Source organism: Triplophysa rosa, linkage group LG6 (assembly GCF_024868665.1).
Source record: "Triplophysa rosa linkage group LG6, Trosa_1v2, whole genome shotgun sequence".
NCBI classification, from domain to species: Eukaryota; Metazoa; Chordata; class Actinopteri; order Cypriniformes; family Nemacheilidae; genus Triplophysa; species Triplophysa rosa.
The window spans coordinates 20,759,473-20,782,626 of NC_079895.1; the positions used below are offsets into that span (position 1 = coordinate 20,759,473).

At 39.7% G+C, this 23,154-nt stretch overlaps 1 protein-coding gene across 3 annotated transcripts in view; it reads right to left on the minus strand.

Annotated features, from left to right (window-relative positions):
• Positions 1–8,834: 8,834 nt before the first annotated feature.
• Positions 8,835–23,154, minus strand: part of enox1 (ecto-NOX disulfide-thiol exchanger 1) — a 140,012-nt gene continuing 125,692 nt past the window's right edge. The window contains exons 13-15 of one of the 3 annotated variants that reach the window (XM_057336775.1): positions 18,947–19,046; positions 11,666–11,751; positions 8,835–10,738 (exon numbers count right to left, since the gene is read on the minus strand). In XM_057336775.1, coding sequence (XP_057192758.1) covers positions 10,607–10,738; positions 11,666–11,751; positions 18,947–19,046 — 318 coding nt within the window. In that variant the 3' untranslated portion in view covers positions 8,835–10,606. The remainder of the gene's footprint in view (positions 10,739–11,665; positions 11,752–18,946; positions 19,047–23,154) is intronic. The other 2 variants (XM_057336773.1, XM_057336772.1) reach the window with 2 other exon arrangements.

Genomic DNA, 23,154 nt, shown 5'->3' on the forward strand with positions numbered 1-23,154 from the left:
CGAATCATTCACACCGCGCCGAAGATAAATTTGTGTGACATTTGGAGGTATGTAAATGGCTTTAACGTTGAATTTCTAATCATTATAAACAAAGCGCATAAAGGCTGAAGCTAATTAGAGCTGTCGAGCAGCTTCATTAGCAGAAATCCACACATCTAGTTGCTGTATTCCCACTCCTACTTGGTTTATTTATAGAGTATGTCAATAAAGCTCATTTACAAACCAGGCTGTTTCTTGTAGGATTCATCGGGGCGCACCAGCAGTGCCTTTTCCTAGACTGAAAAAAAATCCTTGGTAAATCACTCATCTTAATGTGAAAATATGCAGTTCATTGGGGTTGGAAATGTGTTTCCATTTTTTGCACTTGCCTCTGTGAAATGAGGGGAAATCTTTCTAGAAAATTGCCAGCTATGGAAGCTGTTTAGCATGTCTTTGGACTCCTGCAATGCAGTGCAATATCTCCGCCTCAGCCGTAAGGCAGGGTCCCCTTGACCAATCACGGTGAGGAGCTGTCTATGGCATGTCACCTGGATTTCATTAATATAGAGACAATGGACATGTTGATGGCACCCACAGGACAAATACGCCATCTCCGTCTCCTCACCAGTGATGTAAGCGCGGCAGATGGGAACAATAGAACAAGCTCTGGTTAACGGTTTGGGGAGGGATCCAGAATAGGAGGGGAAGACAGGCGTTCAATCTGAGCATGTAAACAACCCACTGTGTGTGTTGGTGTCTCACTGGTCATCCATCACTTTAGGACATTCAAAGCCGTACAGGCCTCATGAATGAGAAACAAAATGGCCTGGGAATGAGACCAGGAAAATATGCATGTACTATATTGCAGATGCATTGAAACAAGAGGAGGTTCATTTTCATTAGCTACAGGAGCAAAGGAAACAAAGCATGCAGTCGGATACTTTAGGAAAGTGTGCTTGCATTCATAAGTGGTGTTTTGGCCGACCTCATTTCAGTGGGCTGCAGTATTGCAGCGGCAGAATTTTGCTTATTAAATAAGTTTCTCGGCCAGGCAATATATCTGTCCCACACAGCTGTCAACATCAAAAACAACAAAATATCCTTTTATTATTTTTGTGCAAGCACACAAATAAATAATCTCTGGACAGTTTTGTAAACCAGTCGAATTTTGTTTGGCGCTTCAGAGTAAGATACTGTATATATTCATATATTTATTTTTGTGCATTATTAAAGCTTGTGTGATGTTGTTTTAAGCTTTTATTGCTTAAACATTTAAAGGGTATTATAGGTTACCAAAAATTAAACAATCTTAAATTCACTCATCATCATGTCATTCTATACTTGTGGGATTTAAATTAGTCATTTTTTACAGAAAATCAAAAACATGTTTTCAGCACTATTAAATATGGTACCACATTAATAATTTCAGATCTTGTAGGGTCTAATGACGAGGCGTTATATTTTGTCATGATACATGCAAGAACCAATGAGGTCTGAGTGTGTAAAAAGGATGGCGGAATTTTTATTTTTGGGTGACCTATGCCTTTAATCTCTACAAACAGATGAAAACTTTGAAAAGATATCACACAGTAAATTATCCTAATTTAGTATTTCAATATTACTCTAAATCACTATAATTACATAATTTCTAGTACTAGGCTTTCTGTTATGCACCATATATCCCTGTAGTATAATTGGCGGTAAAGAATTGGTGCCTAAATCAAAGCATTACACTGAAATCGTTCAGAATGGGCTCCGAACAATGAAAAGAATGAGTTTTTTTGCATTAGGTCATCTTTGTTTTCTCATATTAGTTTTCCAGATATGAGTAGGGATGGGTATCATTAAGATTTTATCGATATTGATACCGATACTGCTTATCGATACCGGTACTTATCAATACTGTTATCGATACACTGAAAAAAAAATTACGCTGAAGTTACTTAAAAATATAGTGCATCATTTTTGCGACCAATTTTTTAAGCCAGTTCTACATGAAATTTTAAGCAGCATTACCTTAAATTATTTAGTAGGCATTGCTTAAATTTTTGAGTAACCCTAACCCTATTCCCAGCAAGGGATTTTGCTTAATTTTTTCGGTTGGTGTGACTCACAATTTTAAGTTGTTTTTACTAACACATTTTTGTTATTTCTACCAAAAAAGTCTAGTTTACCCTCATGATCAAATGTAAGCTCATTTAGATGAATAATTTTATGTTCTTAACACCTGAAATACAGAAACAATGGACAGCTGTGAAATGTTAAAAGCTTTATTTTTTCACTGAATAATTTAAACATGAAACATACAGCAGTTCAGAAATGTAAATTTCATTGTACAACAAAAACAAATAAACGATACTAAACAGGCATTCTGACAACATTATAACAACAGTAACCATCAACATGGCTAAGGCTAGTGGTTTTTAATATATTTCTGGTGTTGTATGCATGAGTGTGTATGTGCATTTGATAACCGTGTAGAGTTATGTTATTTATATAAAGTTTGTGTGTGGTCTTGTATGCTTGCATGTTACCTGTGGTGTTGAGCTGAATATGGAGATCTGGAGTATCTGGAGATCCCCCTCTGGTGATTACTGTGTGCTCTGCAAGGTTGATTAACTTCACCATTATTGTCCTGAAACAAAACAATATGATATTAATGTATAATATAAATTTAGAATAGTATAAAATATATACATATACATACTGATAATTAAAAGAATGTAAAGAATCAATATGAACTGTTATGTTGCACACACAGGTCTGCTGCATCACGTGGATTCTGCATAAGTTCTTACCTAGTTCTGTATAAGTTCCTCACTATGAAAATTAGGTCTCCCAATATTTTTAACATTCATTCAGGAATTGGCTTTCCTAAAATATAAAACAAAGATATTAAAGTCACATAATGGAACTTTACCAGAACTTCACAACATTGCCATAGTGTATGTCACACTAACAAAGTTGATTGTACTTAACACTACTGTTTTGTTCACTTCCACTGCTCAGTATAAAAATATGCGTTTATATAAGTACTACAATAAAAGAAAAATTAATCACTAGCCTTAGCCGACACAATTCTCCTCTATCGTGTCTGCAAAGTGACAGTGTGGCGTTTTAAGGAGGTTTCTAACCAACACGATGCACAGAGATTTGAGCCCGCTGTTCCAGCCTCCGCCTCGCACTTCTAGCTCACGGTAAGCGGTCACACCCTGTCCGCACCTCAAGATGCCACATGACAAAAGATAACAGAAACATTAAAAACAAGGCGTTTGTCGCGATGCATCGCAACGCTCGCACGCGGTATAGATAAACAGATGAAAGGTTTGAAATAAAGCAAATGACGGCTTCGCGCTCTTTTTAACTCACTTAAAAACGTTGTCTGTTAATGTGGCGCGTTGTGTCAAATTGAACCTAAAAAGCTCAAGGAGCTGGACGGGGAATATAACTATCAACGTGTTTTCAATGCCTTCATAAAAGTAGGCAATCATGATTGTTTACCATAAATCTCATTTAAGCAACGTAAATAAATTTCTTCTCACAAAAGTTGAAGTGCGCTGTGCACGCACGTTTCTGTACATTTGATATCTAGGAGCTTATTTAAAACACCAAGCAACGTGCACCACCACAATTAAACTTATTTCAAATGAAAACACTAAGAAACATGTATCTTCACACTATTGGTGGGATTTATTTTATGAAACATTTTAGTATAAAACAAGTTAAGTTTACTCACCTTTATCGTCTGAGGAGATGATTTTCAGAAAATGGCCGCTGCTGTGTCACATGATCTAACCGAATCTTAAAATGTTTAGTCAAATTGACTAATAACCAGATTCATGCGACTTTACTAAAAATTACTTGCTGTGTTTACTCATTATTTTAAGCAAACTGCAATCTCAATAAATTTAGTAACATTTATAGCAAGAAATTAAGTAATGTGCAAAACTTATTTTTTTGAGGAAAATCAGCCTATTTAATTGAGCCATATTTACTAGGGCCACGAATCATTTTTTACAGTGTACTACGCTCTATAATTTGATGCAAAAACACATGATGTGACAAGATGTTAAACATTTTAAGTTTCTTTATTACAGCTGAGCTTTAGAACGGCAGTTTACAAATGCTTCTGAGCAAACAGAAAATGCCACATAACAAAACGTGTGTGTGTTCCTTAGCATACCACTTACTTAGCATGTGTATAGGAGCACATCATAATGTAATTCAACATATTTACTTTACATCACTATGGTTATTTGGCTGGTAGACCGTATTTCTTTTTTCCTTTCTGGTTTTAGGTCTACATAAATTTAAGTACTATTAGTATAATAAAGTAATATTTTTTTAATTATATGTACTATTTTTTATAATTTTACTAGCACATTTACTTCAATTTACTAAAGTAAGTAAATATACTCCGTGGCCGAATTATTAAAAACAATGTTATAACTTGTTCTCAAATAAAGGACTTTTATTTTGACGGGTTTCCGCAAAGGGGTGTTTGACGAAAGCTTCCTCATCGTGAAACGCGGACGCTGAAAGCTCCACAAGCGCAACTATGCCACTCTTTCACTCATAAACACGCAAAACAAGCAGATTACAAATACATCGCGGAAATCATATGACGCTAGATATCACACATACGTCGAGCAAACTTCAGCCATTCGGACATCATTCAGGGATGGAAAATGACAGGCAGCAGCCTCAAATTTGCCATTGAACACATGAATACACAGAGATAAAACAACGCAAGTATCGATAACAGTATCGTTTGTCATGAAGCTTATCGATACTCTGGTATCGACCCAATTATGTACCGGTCCAAAAAAGTACCGGTTCTCGGTACCCATCCCTAGATATGAGTATTATAAGTCAATTCACATGGACAAAAGCTTTACAGTTATATACAGTTTTACCCTCTTCTGAAACGTAGACTTACAGTGCCTTGCAAATGTGGCAGAAAATGGCCAAATGCAGATGTGTAAAGCTTGTCACATCATACCCAAAACGATTTGAGTCTGTAAAGGTAACTACTGAGTTAAGGGTATGAATACTTATGCAATGTACTTATTTTATTTTTTTATTTTTAAATAATTTGCAAAGTTCTACAAATCTGTTTTTTGTTTTGACATTATTGTGCATGGAGTGTAGATTAATATAAAAAATTTTTTTTTTTAAAGTAGATTAAGATAAGGCAGCAACATAACAAAATGTGAATAAAATGAAGGAGGATGAATACTTTTGCAAGGCACTGTATCTGTGCTCATCAGCATATACAGTATATTCAATATTTCCCTTTGTGATAACTGAATGATTTTAATATTTGTAAAAGTTAATGTGCTGACAATTTAGGTTGATGCAAGTAGAGAGACTAGCAAGCAAATGCTGGTTAGGATTGTTGTTGTAGTTTTAGAAGTTCAGAAGTTAAAGTAATGTTTTTTCTTAAAAAATGCTAAATATTTATGTTGGTTTTGTAATTTTCTGTATTATTTTATAATCTAAATTGATTCAACAAACATAAAGGGGGGATTGAACAGCGTTTCATGCATTCTGACCTCTTTACAATGTTAAACGTGCTGGCTTTTCATGCTTAACATGCTCAACTTGTCAAAAAACGACTTGGATGTATGATGTATTATTTTTGTGCTCGATACACTCCCCCAAGGTAGTATAGGTTTCTGAAAAAAATATTCGAACATGAAATTCCATTACGTAACAACTATTCTTAGTCTCTTATTGGGAAATTCTACCAGAAAAGCACGCCCACGTGTCAACCAGCGAGAGCGGGAGAAAGAGAACGCCCACGTGTCAACCAGCTACAGAAAGTCCATCAATGCAGTTGTTTGTTCACTACATTTGGGTGAGGAAAGTTATATAAACTGGATATATTATGTTTATATGCTCTCCTACTTGTAAGTCACTTTGGATAAAAGTGTCTGCCAAATGAATAAATGTAAATGTAATGCTGGATTTGGAGATCATTTAAAACTGATGGATGGAGCAGTCCCAGCGATGAAAGATGCCGGACATGAAACGCAAACCTAACTTTGTGCATTATGTAAACAACACAAACTTATAGTGAATCAACAGTTATGCAGGGATAATGCAATGGTGTATTGTGTGCCATCCCCCGTCCCCCCCCCCCGCACGCACGCTCCAGGGCTCGCCTGTTTTCAGAAATAATAGTACAGCTGTATCTGTCTTTTATAAATGTGATCAAACTGAAGACTCTTCGAAGATACGAAGTATGCGGTACTATTCTATAGGTACTCAAGATTAATATGAGATTGTCAGAAACTGCATGTGTTACATCCGCTTTAAAGCATTATTGTTATCATACTTAGCACATCCCAAATTTCACACATCACATTTTTCCTTAATATCATGCAGCCGTACTTTCTGATGTGTGCATATTATTGCTTGACAATAGAGGCTTTGGACTTGAGAGCATAACTCTGCCTCATATTTATTGTTTGAAAATGTCCGTTTGATCTCATACGGGAAGTCTAAATATTCTCCAGGAGGTCCTACTGTCGCAACTCATTTATTTGTTGTCTGTACAGTTTCGATTTCAGTTCCTTCAAAACAAGTGCACTGAATATCCAAGCCTTTGTCTTTCGTATTTGGATTAAATGGTCCCAGCTCCAAAAATAGAGATTAACCTCTGCTGCTTTTCACTGTGAGCCTATTAACATTTTATGGCAGTTCTAAGCAAGTCTGTTTCATCTTTTACTCTACTGAGAAAATTTCAGGAAATGCAGATTTCGTGTACCAAATGAGATTCCTGCAGTATCTGCCCTATTTCACAAAGAGTTGTGAAAATGGGAGTGCGGTGACGGTCAGATCTGCGTACCGAGACAGCTCTTAAAGGGGCCATGTCCTTAAACCTGCTGCTGTGACTCCTGTCACTAATGTAATCAAAGAACAAAATAAAAGGGGAAATCAATGTGATTTTGTAGCTTTAATGAGAATTCTTCTGCAGTTAATTTATAATTTTGCATTAAAGACTGTAAAGTGTTTGAGAACTTCCTTCAATTTCTGTATATTTCATGATAGCTCTAAATTATATTGTTGAATGGCTATAATTAATGTTAAAATAATCAATTTAATAGAGACATCAGTTACAGTACTAATATCAAAATGTTTTTTTTTTCATTCATAAAATGACGCGGTTAAAGAAATATGTTGTTTCTACATCAATTTGAAGATTAAATGTGAAATTATTCAAATGTAAAAGTATATTTTAAAATATTATTGTTATGTGTGATTAATCGTGATTAATCAAAGAAAATGTGTGATTAATCCGATTATTTTTTTTAATCGATTGACAGCACTAGTTTAAATAAACCTTGTTTTTTGTTAACCCCTTAACTGCTGCCTGCAATTGGGTTCTTCCCCTACCACACCCTGACATAACGAACGAGCCCTAACTGAACCCAGCAGGCAGCCATGGACGGTGAACAGTGCCCGCTGCGATTTCGGCAAGCCCACCTCCTGTTTGGCATCCGACAGGGGGACCCGGATGTGCGGGTTTTTGTGCGGGACTTCCTGACAGAGGCGGTGGGGACGGAGTTCAATGAGGCAGAGCTTATGCTCATTTTTATGATGGTGAGGTTCCTGGTCAACCGGGACGAGTCCAGGACCTCACCTCCAGTCAAATCTCCGCTTCATTGGCTGCGATCCCGGAGGGGTGTTCTCTGGGCATGGTCACCTTGGGGGCCTCAGCACCACCCCCCTCAAGTTCCGCCAGCTTTGACCCTCCCACCAGCCTCCATGGCAGGCGTGGACGAAGGCAGTCGTGGGACTCCCCGTCCGACTCCTCCGGCACGGAGCTAATCGGGCTCTGCTTCGCCGCAGCCGACCACACGTCCAGTGGGCCAGTATAAGAAGAAGCCGAGGAGGGGGTTGCGGAGTCCTGCCCAGCTGCCGGCATCCAGCCCAGCAGTCGGCAGTCCAGCCGACGTCCAGCCCTGCCCAGCCGCAGACGTCCAGTCCTATCCCGCAGTCAGCAGTTCAGCCGACATCCAGTCTTGCCCAGCCACAGACATCCAGTTCTGTCCCGCAGTCGGCAGTACAGCCGACGTCCAGTCCTGCCCAGCCACAGATGTCCAGTCCTGTCCAGCAGACGGTGAGCCAGCCGGCATGCCTGCCGTCGACTCAGCCGGCATTCCCGCCCACACGTGAGATTTGTGCAAGAAAGGCGAACGAAAACTTGAGATTCCGAGAAAACTCGGAAAGCGCAAATGAAAAATCTAGCAGCGAATTCAAAACTATTATTTGCAAAAACTAAACTTTGAAAATTGTTAAGAAAAATAGCAGTTTATTTGAAAATCATGTCACATTCTTGCAATTGAGTTTATTGTTTTCACTATCAAAGTGTTTTTTTTTCTTTCTCATTGTATATTTTTGTTCGTTTTTTAAAGTTTGCGTTCATTTTTATTGACACAAAAGTAATCCCATAGACTAGTTGGATGGAAACGGTGCTTTTCGCAAATGTTTTATGTGACATTCCATTTTTGCGCATAAGCTAAATTCGCAACTTTGGATGGAAACCCGGCTAGTGTGTGCACAGAAACACACAGGCTTCTCCGCAGCGCAGCACGAGCACGAGCACGGCAGGTGCACACGTTTAGGTTGGTAAGCGATCAAGTTTATTGAAGCACTGTGCATTTTTGTTTTAATAAAAGTAATTTCAAGTTTAAACTGCGTTTAGAAGCAGACAACACCATTCTTGCATCTGACCTTACCCTGATAGCACACATACATCTGGTTTACGTCTATTTGACGTCTGCAAGACATCTACAATACATAGTTTGCTCATCTGCAATACGTCTCGGAGATGTCTGCTGTCAGACGTCATATAGACATCTAGAAAATGTCTGTAAGATGTTTATGATTTAGAATGGATGTACAACAGCCCTTTCTAAGATGTTTAGCAGATGTTTTTAAGCAGCAGATCTCCAGATCTTTAGCAGACGTATTACAGACGTTCAGACGTCTCCGAGACGTATTGCAGATGAGCAAACTATGTATTGCAGATGTCTTGCAGATGTAAATGCAGACGTCAAATAGACGTAAACCAGATGGATTGTGCTATCTGGGTAACTTTGGTGATTAGGACTCTTGCATTCATCCACGATTTAGCTAAAGACAAATAGAAGGACTATTTTTTTAGTTTTTTATTTACTAACGAACAAGAATTAATCGCTTAACTATATTTGTTTTCATAGCCAAATTATTTACGATTTATTATAGATGCGTGTCATCACTCGCGGCTTTTATGGCATTGTTTCTGCCTTTCGTTCACACAGGGGGCTTTCCGGGACTGATCCCGTTAATGTTATAGGTCCCCTTTCCGGAATCACTTTTTGGATCTATCCGGGATGCATTTGCGTTCACACAGAAGGCACTCTGGCAATTTTCTACGATCAGCGGGCTGTTTGAATGGGGTTTATGATAGTCCTTAAAAATATAATCCTTAAAACCTTATTTGATATAATCCTTAAAATGTGTACTTTTGTATCCCTTTCAAGAGTCATGCAGGTTAAAAATAATACGAGTGTATTTTATTTACTCTCATATCCTCACAAACCTGTACATTTGATAAACAGTTCTTGTAACAGCATTGGGTGATGTAAATAGCGAACATTTTGCATGCAGACACACAGAACAGAATTCCCCTCCCCTCATTTATTATTAACATACTGATGTATTCTGGGTAATTAGGGGAATTCTGCTCCACATTCATAGAGACAGTTCAGTTGTTTATCACGGACATGAATCAAAACACATCAGACACGCACACAGGCAGCTCTGACACATTGAGAGATGCTGTTGGAAACAGGGTTGGACAACAAATGTACAGTTCAATTTAAGTGGCTAGAACCGGATGTTGAATGACAAGAAGATTTTTTCCTACTGAGTTGAATCTCAATAATGTTCAATACAGTAACACAAGAGCTCCGTTTGAGGCATTCAGCTTATATATGCAAATGTATAATTCTGAATGGTGCTTGACCCTGCTCTGGAACCAATTTGTACAAAGCATTATATTCTGAAAAAGTATTTATTTATTTTTAGAAAATCATAATTTAGATTATTAATAACAGTGCATCAAGACACAACATTACATACATTATCAATGCAACTTCGGTACCTGAAATGGCAGAATGTCCTAAGAGCACCAGCTGTGCAATGGTGCTTCAACGGTTGTCCATCCAGCAATTTGGCCATGTCGTAAATCATTATCACAAACACACTGGTTTTGATGGCCACAGAGTGCCGCTATCATACATCTGTGTGCCATATTTAACATTCAGTATTTTTAACTGAGTAGCGCTGTATTTCCTGGATATCTCCCCAGTCTTTAGGGACGCCGCTGCTGATGGATAAGTTATGCAATCGGCACACAGAAGTCTGGAAAAAGCTTTTTCAAGTAAATACATCTGATGCTGCACATGTCTAGTCTCACTTCTTTCTGCGCCACTGCCTGTAAACGAGAGGGCTAGATCATCTGATCGGAGAGCAGCTACAGGGTGTAGACTGAGGCTCTGACCTATATCACTGACTGTGGATCTGTCCTCCTGAGGTCCAGCAGCCTCAGTTTTAATAGATGTGGCTCCGTATGTCACCCAGACTTGAGAGCTTCAAACCCACAGAATTTCCAACGTTTCTCCAACGTCGCACCCACGCCACTGAACTCCTGCTTGAACATGTTGGGCAGACGCACCATTAGCCTCTCGAGTTCACTGGCTGAGATCTAAAGAACAGGACACGGACCAAGCTTTATGACATCATTGCTTCTTTACTTTAAAAAATATTGTGCATGAACAGACAGAGAACACTGTAAAGAGCACCTGCCAATTGAATCATTTTCTCAATGATTTAGTCAATTTAGAAGTTATTTAAAGACATGTTTTGTGAGTGTTTTAAATCAACAAATTCACTTAATCAATAACTGACTGATTTGCAATACTGCTCATTATTAATTGAGGGCTTATATTAACATATTTTTAAATGATTATACCACTCGCATTTGCAAATATGAATAAATTTTGTGAATTTAGAGCTACTTGTTTGTATATCCTCAAGATATAACTTCAAGGGATAGATCACTTTCTTCTGCAGAGCACAAAAGAAGAAAAATGTTGGTAACCGAACAACGGAAGTACACATTGACTTCTGTTGTAGAAGAGTAAAAATATATTATATCTTCTTTTGTGTTCTGCCGAAGAAAGAAAGTCATACAGGTTTGAAATGACAAGAATAAGTAAATGATGACAGAATTTTCATTTTTGGGTGAACTATGCTTTTAAGCTATAATTTGATATTAAGCATCTCGTGACATTATTTAATATGCAGTTTTCTATGTTGACATCTTCACATCACATCTCCTTTGAGAGAATGCCTTAATTATTTACATGTAAAAATTGCATTTTATTACATTTTCAGTACATGCAACCTGATGTAAGTAATAAGATAGGGGATGAAAAGTAGGGGGGTAATGGCACTGCTCATTACACATTTGCATTTGGTCTTTGTTAGCTCCATTTTGCTATTGGGTTTGCCACTGTCAGTGCTGCTTCAACCTGGGTGTGAACATCTGCTATTGTACTGGCAAACATGCAACAATTGCTGTTTCTAATCTTGTGTTCGTCCCATGATGTGTCTTGATTCATAAAATTACCTTTGTATCAAGTCTCTGGATGTAAGACCACAGATATTCAATGTTGGCTCCAAACGGGTGAACGTGAAGGAAGGTTGATATGATTCCTGTGTGGTGAGACAGACAATTGAATAGGCTTGAGACTGAACATACTTTGCCACATTTGCCTCTGACTTGTAGGCAAGGCAAAAGATGCAGCCTGCAGTCATAAATATACCACTTGGAGCAAACGCACCAGCCCTCCCCCATTTAAGCTGATTACTTTGGAGAGGCCCTGTGAAGGTAAAGCACTGATGCAGAAGCAGAAAATATAGTGCCTTGCCTGAAGGGCCCGAGCCGATATTTATTTCCTTGATTTATATGCCATAGCAATGCCAATTACGAAAGAACCTAATTCAATTCCCACTGCAAGACCTACTTTCAGCGCCACGTTTCTAAACAGGAAAGGGGAGTTTTCAAGATGTCTGCTCTGATTTAGAAATTCAAAACAAAACCTGCACTGGCCATACAAGAATAATTTGAAGTAGTTTTTACATACTCATTAGAGCAATGTAACCACACAACGTAACGCAAAGGTTGTTTCATTCCTAGGGGAAACACATAATGCTACAAATGTATACGTTGTAATGCACTGTAAATTGCTTTGGATAAAAGCTTCTGCCAAATGCATAAATGTAAAACTGTTTTTAAAGCTGTCAGTCCAAAAACTAACAAACAATGAAGAAAGATTACGCAAAAATGTTTGATGTTAGCTAATAGCTAGCAGTGTACTACAGAGCAATGCCTGGAGACTAAACCAATTTATGTTCTACCAATACATCCTCACTCCCGACTCCTCACATATTTACGCTTGGTCAGCACCCTTCGGCATCACTTTTGAACGTGCAGGGTACCCCTTTCCCAGCCAACATTTGTATGTGGGCCCCATGTGGGTTATATCTGGGCGACATGGGCTCCACATGGGCATGGGCTAAAAAAGGGCAAAATATATGGGCCCCATGTGGGATTACAAATGTGGGGCCCATATAGGTTTGCCCTTATGGGACCTTTATGGGCTGCATGTGGGCACACAGATTTTATGCTTAAAATACATACTATGCCTTTAAACTCCTTTAAATGCGTACATTTGAACATTGGTATGTGGGCCCCATATGGGTTTTATCTGGGCGATATGGGCTCCACATGGGCATAGGTTTAAGATGGGCAAAACATATGGGCCCCGTGTGGGATACCAATATGGGTCCCACATAGCTTTGCCCATATGAGACCTTCTTGGGCTCTTCATGCTTAAAATACATTATGCATTTGAACTTTTTAAATTCTTATATTTGGTTGATAATCCTTTTAACATCATGTTTTACAAGAATAAGAATAGTCCAAAGTTTGTATTTTGGCCCCTGTTATGTGAACACATTTTAAAATCATGCACATGATTAGGAAAGGCTAAATGTTATTTAGAAAAATTTCAGCAAGCTTTTAATTATTTTATATTTCTTACTATTGATATGATATTAATTGGAGACTAAATATTCTATTCTATTCTATTAAATATTCTATTTTATTCTATAAGTAGATCCTAAGTCACTGAAATCTTTTGAAAATGTAAACGTTGTTGTGCTTTCCATCCAAACAAACTGTAGCTGCTCTGTGTTTATTGTGCAGTCTCGCCCTCCACAGTACTGTGGCGCTGTTGGCCCATTGTCGCAGCGTCAATTGCATGTGGCGCTTTTGTTGGAATGAGTGTTTAACTTTTTCTAGCTCTGTGCAGACCTTTAACTTATGACAAAAAGCATACGGCATTAGAACAGCATTTCTAAAGCATACAGAACAGTCAGTTCACAAGTAGCTCTCACTGTTAGGGATGCACCGAATGTTCGGCCGAAAATAGCAAAAAAACCAAGTTCGGTGTTCGGCCGAATGTGTGAAATGGCCGAATAAATTTTACTGAACATGACTCGTGATACGATCAAGCAGTAACCAGCGCAGAGAGAGAGAGAAACGCGTGTGCTTTATTACTGCCGCAAACATTTTGGCAGTGTGCGTGCGTGCGCGTGTGGAACATTTATAAAGTGTCAGAGAAAGACACAGCACGGGACTTGCCGCACGGAAGTAAATTTCCGAATGAAAGCGTCTTTACCGGTCGGTAACTTTACTTCAGACGGAAGCGGGCTGTCTGACAGTAGCCCCGCCACTCACGACATCCTTTGACATCATGCAGTCGTCGCGTGCACACAGTTCCCTGTACTAAACAACTTGTCAAAGTATGTTCTGTGCATCTCGGCCACGAGACACGAGTGCACCTTCTGAGAGAACAGTCAGCTTTTGTGGGCGGAGTTTGGAGGAGAGACGTGAACTGAAATGGTTGTCAGTCAGCATCAGTCAGAATTGCGTGCATTGGATGTTTTTTTCTCTCAAATCATTTTGCAATGTAGCCTATAACAACCCAACAGTTTTAGTTTATTCGTATTTTTAGCTTATAGGCCTAATGTGGAATGACAGTTTTTAATGAACTGTTTTGTTGTAGGGGTACAGAGTAGGGCTGCAGCTATCGATTATTTTAGTAATCGAGTATTCTACTGATTTTCCATCGATTCATCGGGTATTCGGATAATAAGTACGTTTTCTTTATTAAAGAGCAATACTAAATATACAAGAGAAAATAAGACGGGTCTCTTAAAATGCACAACTAATTTGTTTCCTTTTTAGAAAAATTTACATATTTATTGCTGAAATTGCATAAATTCATATCTGTGAAAACTAAACCCATTTACTACATTCCATTGCCATATTACATTCAAAATGCAATATAGGCATAATACAAATGTATAAATATGAAACATTAATAAAAATAGAAAGAATAATTTCAAAGGTAAACAACTAACTTCAGCTTATGCATGATGCATTTAGTTTATCTAAATTAGTTTTAGTTTCTTTTTTTAATATTAAATAGTAATATATTTGTCCACATAAAAATACCGAGTTAATCTGACTTTTATTTTGGCAGGTCGTCGGAAGACACTTATTTTTTAGGGCGTTAGCTTCACTCAGTAAAATGTTCTGAAATAAACTCTCAGAGAGCAACTCTGGAGATTAAGTTCATGTCCTCATTCAGCGCAGACAAATTCATGAGCATCACGCGTGTAGCACGTTAAACTGTGCAGTTCATTCACTCAGACACGCAGAACAGACAGATGATGTGTAAATAACAGGATTCGGCGTCCACAAGTCCGCATGTAGTTTCATGGACTTAATGCAGCCGGAAAACAAGTTTCACTCGCAAAATAGACTAAAACCAAGTAAAATAGCAGTTCACCATTTCAATAAGCGATCACTTATTTATCAGCATGAGACATGCGTGTGAACAGACTAAAATGCGTTTGTCTCGCGGTGAATGCGTGAGACTTGAGAGCCCTGTAACATGTACAGAGTTTAGCGGGCTGTGTGTTAGTAATAAGGGTCCGCGGGGAAACGCAGTGCTCCGTGTACTGTAGTTAAATGGATTAAACGAGGCTTCGAGGCAACACAAATTGCCTCGATGATTTTTGTATTCTAATAACTCGAGTTACTCGAGGAATCGTTTCAGCCCTAGTACAGAGTAATTTACCTTACATTCTTTTAGCAGTCAGTTATAGGCCTAATTAATAGCTATTCATGAAGAGAGAGGTCTCAATTTTTTGTTTGAATTTACTTTGTTTCGCTCAATTTTATATCAAGTTGTATTGTATTTTATTGAAAAGCAAGACAAATTACAAGAAGCACATTTTGACTTCAGTTTGTGCAATAGTGAAAAAAAGGCTTAATAAATAGAAGAAATGCAAAAAAACGTGTTCAGTATATTCAGCCTTCAGCCAAGAGTTTCACATCATGTTCGGCTTCGGCCAAGAATTTTCGTTTCGGTGCATCCCCACTCACTGTGCTTTGATGTCATACGCCGATCCGTCTGCGATCAAACAACTGTCTGTGGCACGAGGCGGTACGAGTTTTCACCGGTGTTCAGCTCGCCCGAGGCCCTTTTCACATGACGTCACGCATCTTCTGAAGCATTGTTTACTTACTTCCGCCAGCTCTACTTCTCTGCGGGAGATGTAATGTTATCTCTTTTACTTGTTTATTAGTGAAGGTTCAGCAGTTATTTTTTCCTCACGACACGATCAAAACTTGTTTTTTACCAGCAGCTTGCATCCATTGTGTTGCATTACTGCCCTCTGCTGGTGATCTTCAACTTCTCTATTTAGTCAAGTCATATTCTTGCTATAAGTCCTGGTAGCTAGATTCCAGTTTCCATACCTGCATTTTACTGAGAAATCTCCGGTATGATGGCGAACCGGAACTTGGAATACACTACTTTGCGAAACAGACGTCATTGTGAAAACTGTCTCTCGACTGTCCCATTGGAGGTAAGTAAAGTCAAAATATATAAATAACTTAAATACACTAACTATATACTATCTATATAAATGTATACTGATACTCTGACACGTCTAATTGCATAGCCGTTTTTGGCTGTTTAAAGTAAACCGTTTATTTACACAGTGTAGACAGCGCTCGTTTATGCCGAGATGCTAACGAATATAAATTAATGATGAAGCTTGTGGGGCTAACGTTAAATGGGTAACGTTAGTGTAAAATGACAAACAATGACTTTTAGCCACGTTTAGCTATTATATTTTATCATATTCAGTTTTGTTTTTATCCCTTTTCCACAGAATTTTCTGTATTTTCCAGTTGAGCAGACCAAAAAGTAAGTATTATATTTATTATGCTATTTTTATTATTATGTTATTTGTTATATTTGCACATGTAAAAATACTCATTGACAATGAAAAAGTCTGAATAAAGTTGATTATTACAGTTGTTGCTATAAAAGCCTATTGTACTCCTTAACCATAGACCAAAGCAGTGACTACCAGGAATTGTAATATTTTGTTTATTGTTACATTTGTAAACCAATTTATGATTTTGTGATGCTAAATGACTAAATGTAATGTTTTATGAGACGTTATCTAAATCCCTCATTTTTTGTCTCCATGTCTTATTCCCAGGGACACCCAAGGCCAACAGACCCAGCTCCAGCCCACCCTGATGCTCATCCTTGCACTGCCTGGGACACCTAAGGCCAACAGCTGCAGCTCCTGTTCTCTTTTTGCCATAAATACATATCTACTTTAGCACTACAAAATTGTGAAATGTACTATAGAAATAATTTTGAATTTGCCTACATGGATCCTCACACCACCTGGTAATAGCAGGAAATCCATTTGGAGAGAACATCATTGTTTTTTTTCTTGCTCGCAAGGATTTGCTTTTTGGCAAATTACAACTTTACCATTGGTGTAGGTCTTGTTATGAGACATTACGTTTTTGCTGGACTTTTTTACTATTGTACATTTGTACAAAATACCTGAAATATTTCTTTATTTATATTTAAAGTTAAGTCAAATTATTTGGTTAGTTTTGTTAAGATTAAAACTTTTAATTTATAACAATATCACCAATACAATATTAATTATACGTTTGATTTCATGAATTTAGAATTGTAATGTACAATATTGACTATTCTGTGAATATTTATTCAATGTAAATTGTTGTTGTTTATCAATAAACTGTTTGCTTTGTATTTGGTTTTAGTATTTCTGCTCATTAAAATATTATGAATAGCAAATATAAACTGTGAAATGGTGCCTTGAAGCACACAAGATGGTCTGGTTCCAGACCATTTTAATAAAAGGGATCCCCAAGAAGCCTTGAGGGTTCCTCAGAGAACTGCCCTTCGTGAAGCGGTGCCTTGAGTTTCCCCTGAGGGTTAGGCCGCCGTGGCAATGTGAAGAACCCCAAATGGTTCCTCAAAGAACCTTTAATTTTTACAGTGTGCAGCCATTAGGTTAGAGTGAAGGCTGTGTGGTCTTCTCCGGGTGAGGGCCAATGAAGAGCCTGGCACAGAACAGCTCCCTAGAGTCCCTTCTAAGGGATCATCATCCAAAAACATGACAGAGAAGCAGAGGTGTTGACTTGCTCTGCACCGAACAGCTGTAGCTGCTCAGCCCTTACCCCCTCTTCCTTTCCCGGCTTGTTATACCGACTCAAACATGGACGGGACAGACTTTCATCAACTCTTTGTCTGCTAGTTGTTTCGTTTGTGACAAATCAAACCATTTACATGAACAAATTCTTGTTTACCTCCAGTAAACAATACTTTTTTACGTTTATTTTTTATGTTTTAGTGGATTTTTCTTAGTTAAAATACAGGCTATAGGTCAAACAAACAGCATTTGTTTTGAGTCTAAATGACAATGAACTGGCACACCTCGTTTGTAAATGAACAAGGCATCTCATTTGTAAACCAAGCAGTCAAGAGATTAATGTTTGCCACCCCATTTACTTCAGAAGCAAGACGGTCAATTTTGTTCTCACTAAGGGGAGAAAGGGTACATTTACATGAATGTATTTGATAGACACCTTTATCCAAAGCAACTTACAGTGCATTTAAGCCATACATTTTTATGAGTATGTGTGTTCCCAGGAAACTGAAACCATGACCTTTCCTAATGTAATGCCCTACCAATTGATCAACAAGAACCCCTGGCATAAGATTGAATGAATGTGTAAGTGACCATACTGTAAATATTTTTTGCTGTCCTAAGTTTTTAAGCACAATAAATTGACTTAACTTATTTTACCTTAAAATACTTAAGATTAAATGACTTGTAAAGCCATTGATTTTGATCTTAGTTTTGTTATTTAAATATGCTTTTATTAAAGTTTTACCAATTTGCTATATGCTTTTGTCATTTTATAATGTTTTGTTTTTGTGTGTTGCTATATAAGATTAATTAATTTATAGTTTTATTTTACTTTTTGTTTATTATTATATTTTTAGTGTTTCAAATTTATTTCAATTAATTTTTGAAGCAACATTTCAATTTTTCCTTTAGTTGACAAAATGGACGGGGAAAATGATAGATGTGCTTTTTCGTCATTTGTGGGAGAACACTTATGATGCTTTTTGTAGACACACTCGAATTAAACAGCCTAATTAGTTTGTTAATGGAAATTCTCAGTTGAGTGAGCAATTCGATGATTCACCAATATCACAAAATTACATGTGTCATCCACTGGCATGATACCTTGACTTCAAAGAGTCACATAATTAAATCTAAAAAAAATTGTCGATTGATAAAAGATTCGAGTCACTATGATGAATCAAAATCCTTACCATTATTGTCTACAGCTTGCCTGTCTGTTAAACCCCCCTTAATGCAAGCTCAAGATGTTTTATAGATCAAGCAGAGTCAAAATAATTACCAAGCAGAAGAGCCTCTTTTTCTGATCTCAAGGGACCCCAAATGGTTGCATCATTATTCTTCTCTCGATGGTTGTAGTGTGCTGCTGTCCCGTTTACTACCTGTATACATACATACCAAAGAAAAACACAACATAAGCTTAAAATTGAAGCATTGTTGCATTAAGCATGTGTCTAATGCATACACTGTATTCATTACTGTATACTGTATAAGCAAGTTTCCCGTTAGGTGACCTCAGGAATAAAACACCTGGACATGTTCAGTAGATTACCATGAGAATTTGTAGATTTTTTCATGCCAAGTGCATTTTTATTATTGGGCACCTCTATGCTTTTCTCAATGCAAATAGAGAAATAAACCAGGGCAAATATTATGGGTGCATCTACTAAACCGCTTCACCCATTTACAGATATTAAAGCAAAAAGTGCATTCCTTCAGCAAGTGCAACTAACAAGTTTTTGTGTCTTTTTATTTTATTTTTTAATTCATATTTTATTATACAATAGAGTGCTGTTTAACAAATGTCAGTGCCTGGTACAGTTAATGTTATGCTGTAGAGTAAATAGATTTTTTAAAATAATTTATATTTTTGATTCATGTTTGTGTTTACGGTCTATTGTGGAGTTATTCATCTGATGATTGAGAAGAACATTATCATAAATCTATAATCACTCTCTCAGAGGCAATACTGTCGGACGTAGCTAATATATAATTGTATAATGTAAAATAAAATACAAACATAAAATATACATCAAATATTTGGCTCACTAAGCACTGAATGTAAAGAAGAAACAACTTGAAATCTTAAAGAGTCTAAACCAAAATTACAAACTGAATATAATGTAAAACAGGAAACAGATCCCTTTCTGTCGGTCTCTCGACGTTGTCAAGACAGAATGGGGTTTGAATTTGAGAACCTATCATCTCTGATTGTACTTTTAAAAGGTCAATGATCTTGGCGAATGGCATGTGCTCGAGGCAGCGTTAGGCCCGATTCACATTTCGCGTCTTTTCCGCGCGCATATTCGTTATTTTAAATGTAGACGCTCGGCAGCCGCGTGGAAATAGGGGGCGACTCGCTCTTTTTTTCAGGAGTGTCAGCGCCGCATCGAGATGAAAAAATCTCAACTTTTCAGAAAGGCGCAAGCGCACCGCAGGTTATGTGACAACAACAAACCAGCCAATATAGACAAGCTCAATGAAGATGGAGACACAGATGATCACAGCATAACTAAATTTAGTAGCAGAGTTATTGAAAGGTATTTTCATTGCATATAATCCATATATCCTATGTTTATACCTCCTCGTCTCAATGGCTATCGTGGCCCATGGTTGCTTAGCGACGACAGACGCCAGGAGAGCACAAGTCCAGGCGCTTTGGAAAAAAAGGAGAACGCAGTGCAGCTCACGTTTTCCGCGCGGTTTTAGACGCGAAATGTGAATCGAACCTTATGACGGCATTATAATGCCAAAAAGAATGGCAAAAAGAAACGAGAGCAATGCTGATGCTGGGTGCACACGTCAAATAACTTCCGCGAGAGGACAACGGATCTAGATGTGAGGAAACGAGTCTTTACGAAGGTCGTGGAAGCCACCCTCCTTCCCCTCAGGGAAGGAGGTGTGCGGGTACTAAACTATCTCGACGACTGGCTCAGTTTGGCGCACTCTCGAGATCTGTTGTGTACACACAGGGACCTGCTGCTCCGGCACCTAGATCGGTGGGGCTACAGGTCAACTGAGAAGAGCAAGCTCTCCCCGGTGCAGAGCATCCTCTTTCTCGGTAGGGAACTCGACTCTGTCCTCATGAGCGGCCCCGCTCACCCCCCGCGGGGGGCGCGAGACCCGCGACGAGGAAGCCCGCTCCCACGCGGCCTCCCAGAGGCAGTGCGACTGACTACAGAGCACGCCCGATCAGTGTTGAACTGCCTGAAGCTTTCAGACAGTCAGCGGTCCCCCTGAAACAATTTCAGAGGCTCCTGGGATACATGGCATCCTCGGCGGGGGTGGTCCCCCTAGGGTCGATGCACATACGACCGCTCCAACACTGGCTACAGAGTCAAGTTCCTTGGAGAGCGTGGCACACCGGCAGCAGGTGTATGGTCACACGCTTTTCTGCCGACACACCCTAATCCCCTGGTCTCCATGACCTCCTTGGGGTTGGGGTGCCGTGTGCAACGGGCAAGCAGTGTCGGGGCGGTCGACGGGCCCCCGCCTGCATTGGCATTTCAACTGCCTAGAGTTGATGGTTGTGCTACTTGCATTGAGGAGGCTACTACATCTCGTGCATGGCAAGCACGTGCTGGTCCGGTCGGACAGCACAGCTGCTGTGGCGTATATCATTGGTTTCGCTCACGGCAGCTAACATGACTCGCCCGGCTCCTCCTCCTCTGGAGTCAGCAGGTGATCAGTTCCCTGCGAGCCACACACATCCCAGGCGTCCTGAACCAGACAGCTGATGCGCTCTCTCGTCAGTTGACGCCTCGCGGAGAGTGGCGATTCCATCCCCGTGCAGCCGGCTCATTTGGGAGAGGTTCGGCCAGGCACAGGTGGTCCTGTTGCCTCCCCGGACTCCACCCATTGTCCGCTTTGGTACCAAACAGAGTCTGGCGCACTGGATCGTGGATGCCCTCATTAAGGCATACCGATCTCTTTCGCCCCTGCCCGTTGGGGGTGAGGACACCCCTCGTGGGCACTGGCTCAGGGCGCCTCTCTGGCAGACATCTGCAGAGCTGCGGGTTGGGCTATGCCTAACAACTCCGTGAGGTTCTAATACCTACGCACAGATCCGGTGTCAGCCCGCATTCTGGCAAGGTGTGGGACCAGCAGCCGGTAGGGCATACGCCTGCCGAAGCCCTTCCCCCTCTGGGGGGAGCAGTGGCGATCCCGCCTCACTTCTTTCCCCTCGGGTAAAGAACAGGCATTCCATCCATCACTAAGCACCCTTCCAGGGGACAGGCTGGGCAGAGCAGCCCTGCCCCTTTAGGCCGGGGAACAGTTGAGTTATCTCCCACATAGCTCTAACTGGACCTAGTGCTCCAGACGTGGTAACCCCCCCTCCGTGGGCTGTTCCGTCTGATGTATCCTCATGAATGGTTCCCACCTTGGCAACCCATGACCTCCCCAGGTGGACTCCGACCTTGCGGTTAACTCCTGCAGTCCGCACATTCCTCCCATGAGTTCTCCCCTGATGGTGAGACCATGTGGTGTCTCCACTATTCCTCCCTACGGTAGGTAGTGGCCTCTGCAGCGTTTTTCCCCCCAGGGGGGAATAATGCTTACCCAGTGGCCCGTACGGTGCCGGGCGGCTTCTCGCCATTTAGAGAATCAGGCCTCCGCCCGTGACGGCCGGCGTTAGGGGGCTTCCCAACTTTTTGTGGAAAGCTCTGGGTCCCCCTTCCTCTCCACTGGAAGGTCATAATTTCGCGCTAGCGTGTTCGTCTGACTCGCCCAGGCCAGTCAACGTCGCTCCGCAGAGATTGTGACGCGGCTCAGTGCTGTGGCGTTTTCCATAGGAACCCCATTCTGTCGGTTCGACACAACGTCGAGAGACCGACAGAAAGGGAACGTCTTGGTTACGGATGTAACCTCGGTTCCCTGATGGAGGGAACGAGACGTTGTGTCCCTCATGCCACAACACTGGCCGCCCACCCCAGCGGTCGGGGGAGGATGCTTTAGGCTCCTCAGACCAAAGGTGAATGAATGAGCACGCCGGCTTCCCTCTTATACCCGGACATCCGGGGAGGAGCCCGGCATGCAAATTTCATTCGCCAATTTTCATTGGCCTTTTCTAAATACTCAGAAGATGATAGGTTCTCAAGACAAACCCCATTCTGTCGGTTCGACACAACGTCTCGTTCCCTCCATCAGGGAACCGAGGTTACATCCGTAACCAAGACGTTTAATCTAAAAAGACTTTGAACGTCATAATGTATATTAGTTAAAAGATAATACAATATATTAAATAAAACAAGTTACACTTTCATATTTAAGAATGATCACTTAAATTCTATTATATATTGATTACATAGATTGTTATCATAATGGATGGAATTTTGAATGGATAATTATGAAGTTGTATTAAAGGCAGTTTATTAAACGTAACCATTTTGCTTCATATTCTATTTACTTAATTGTGCTCTATATTCATTGTTAATATAGTTGTCATAGTATTTCAGAGGTGGGTAGAGTAGCCAAAATCTTTACTCAAGT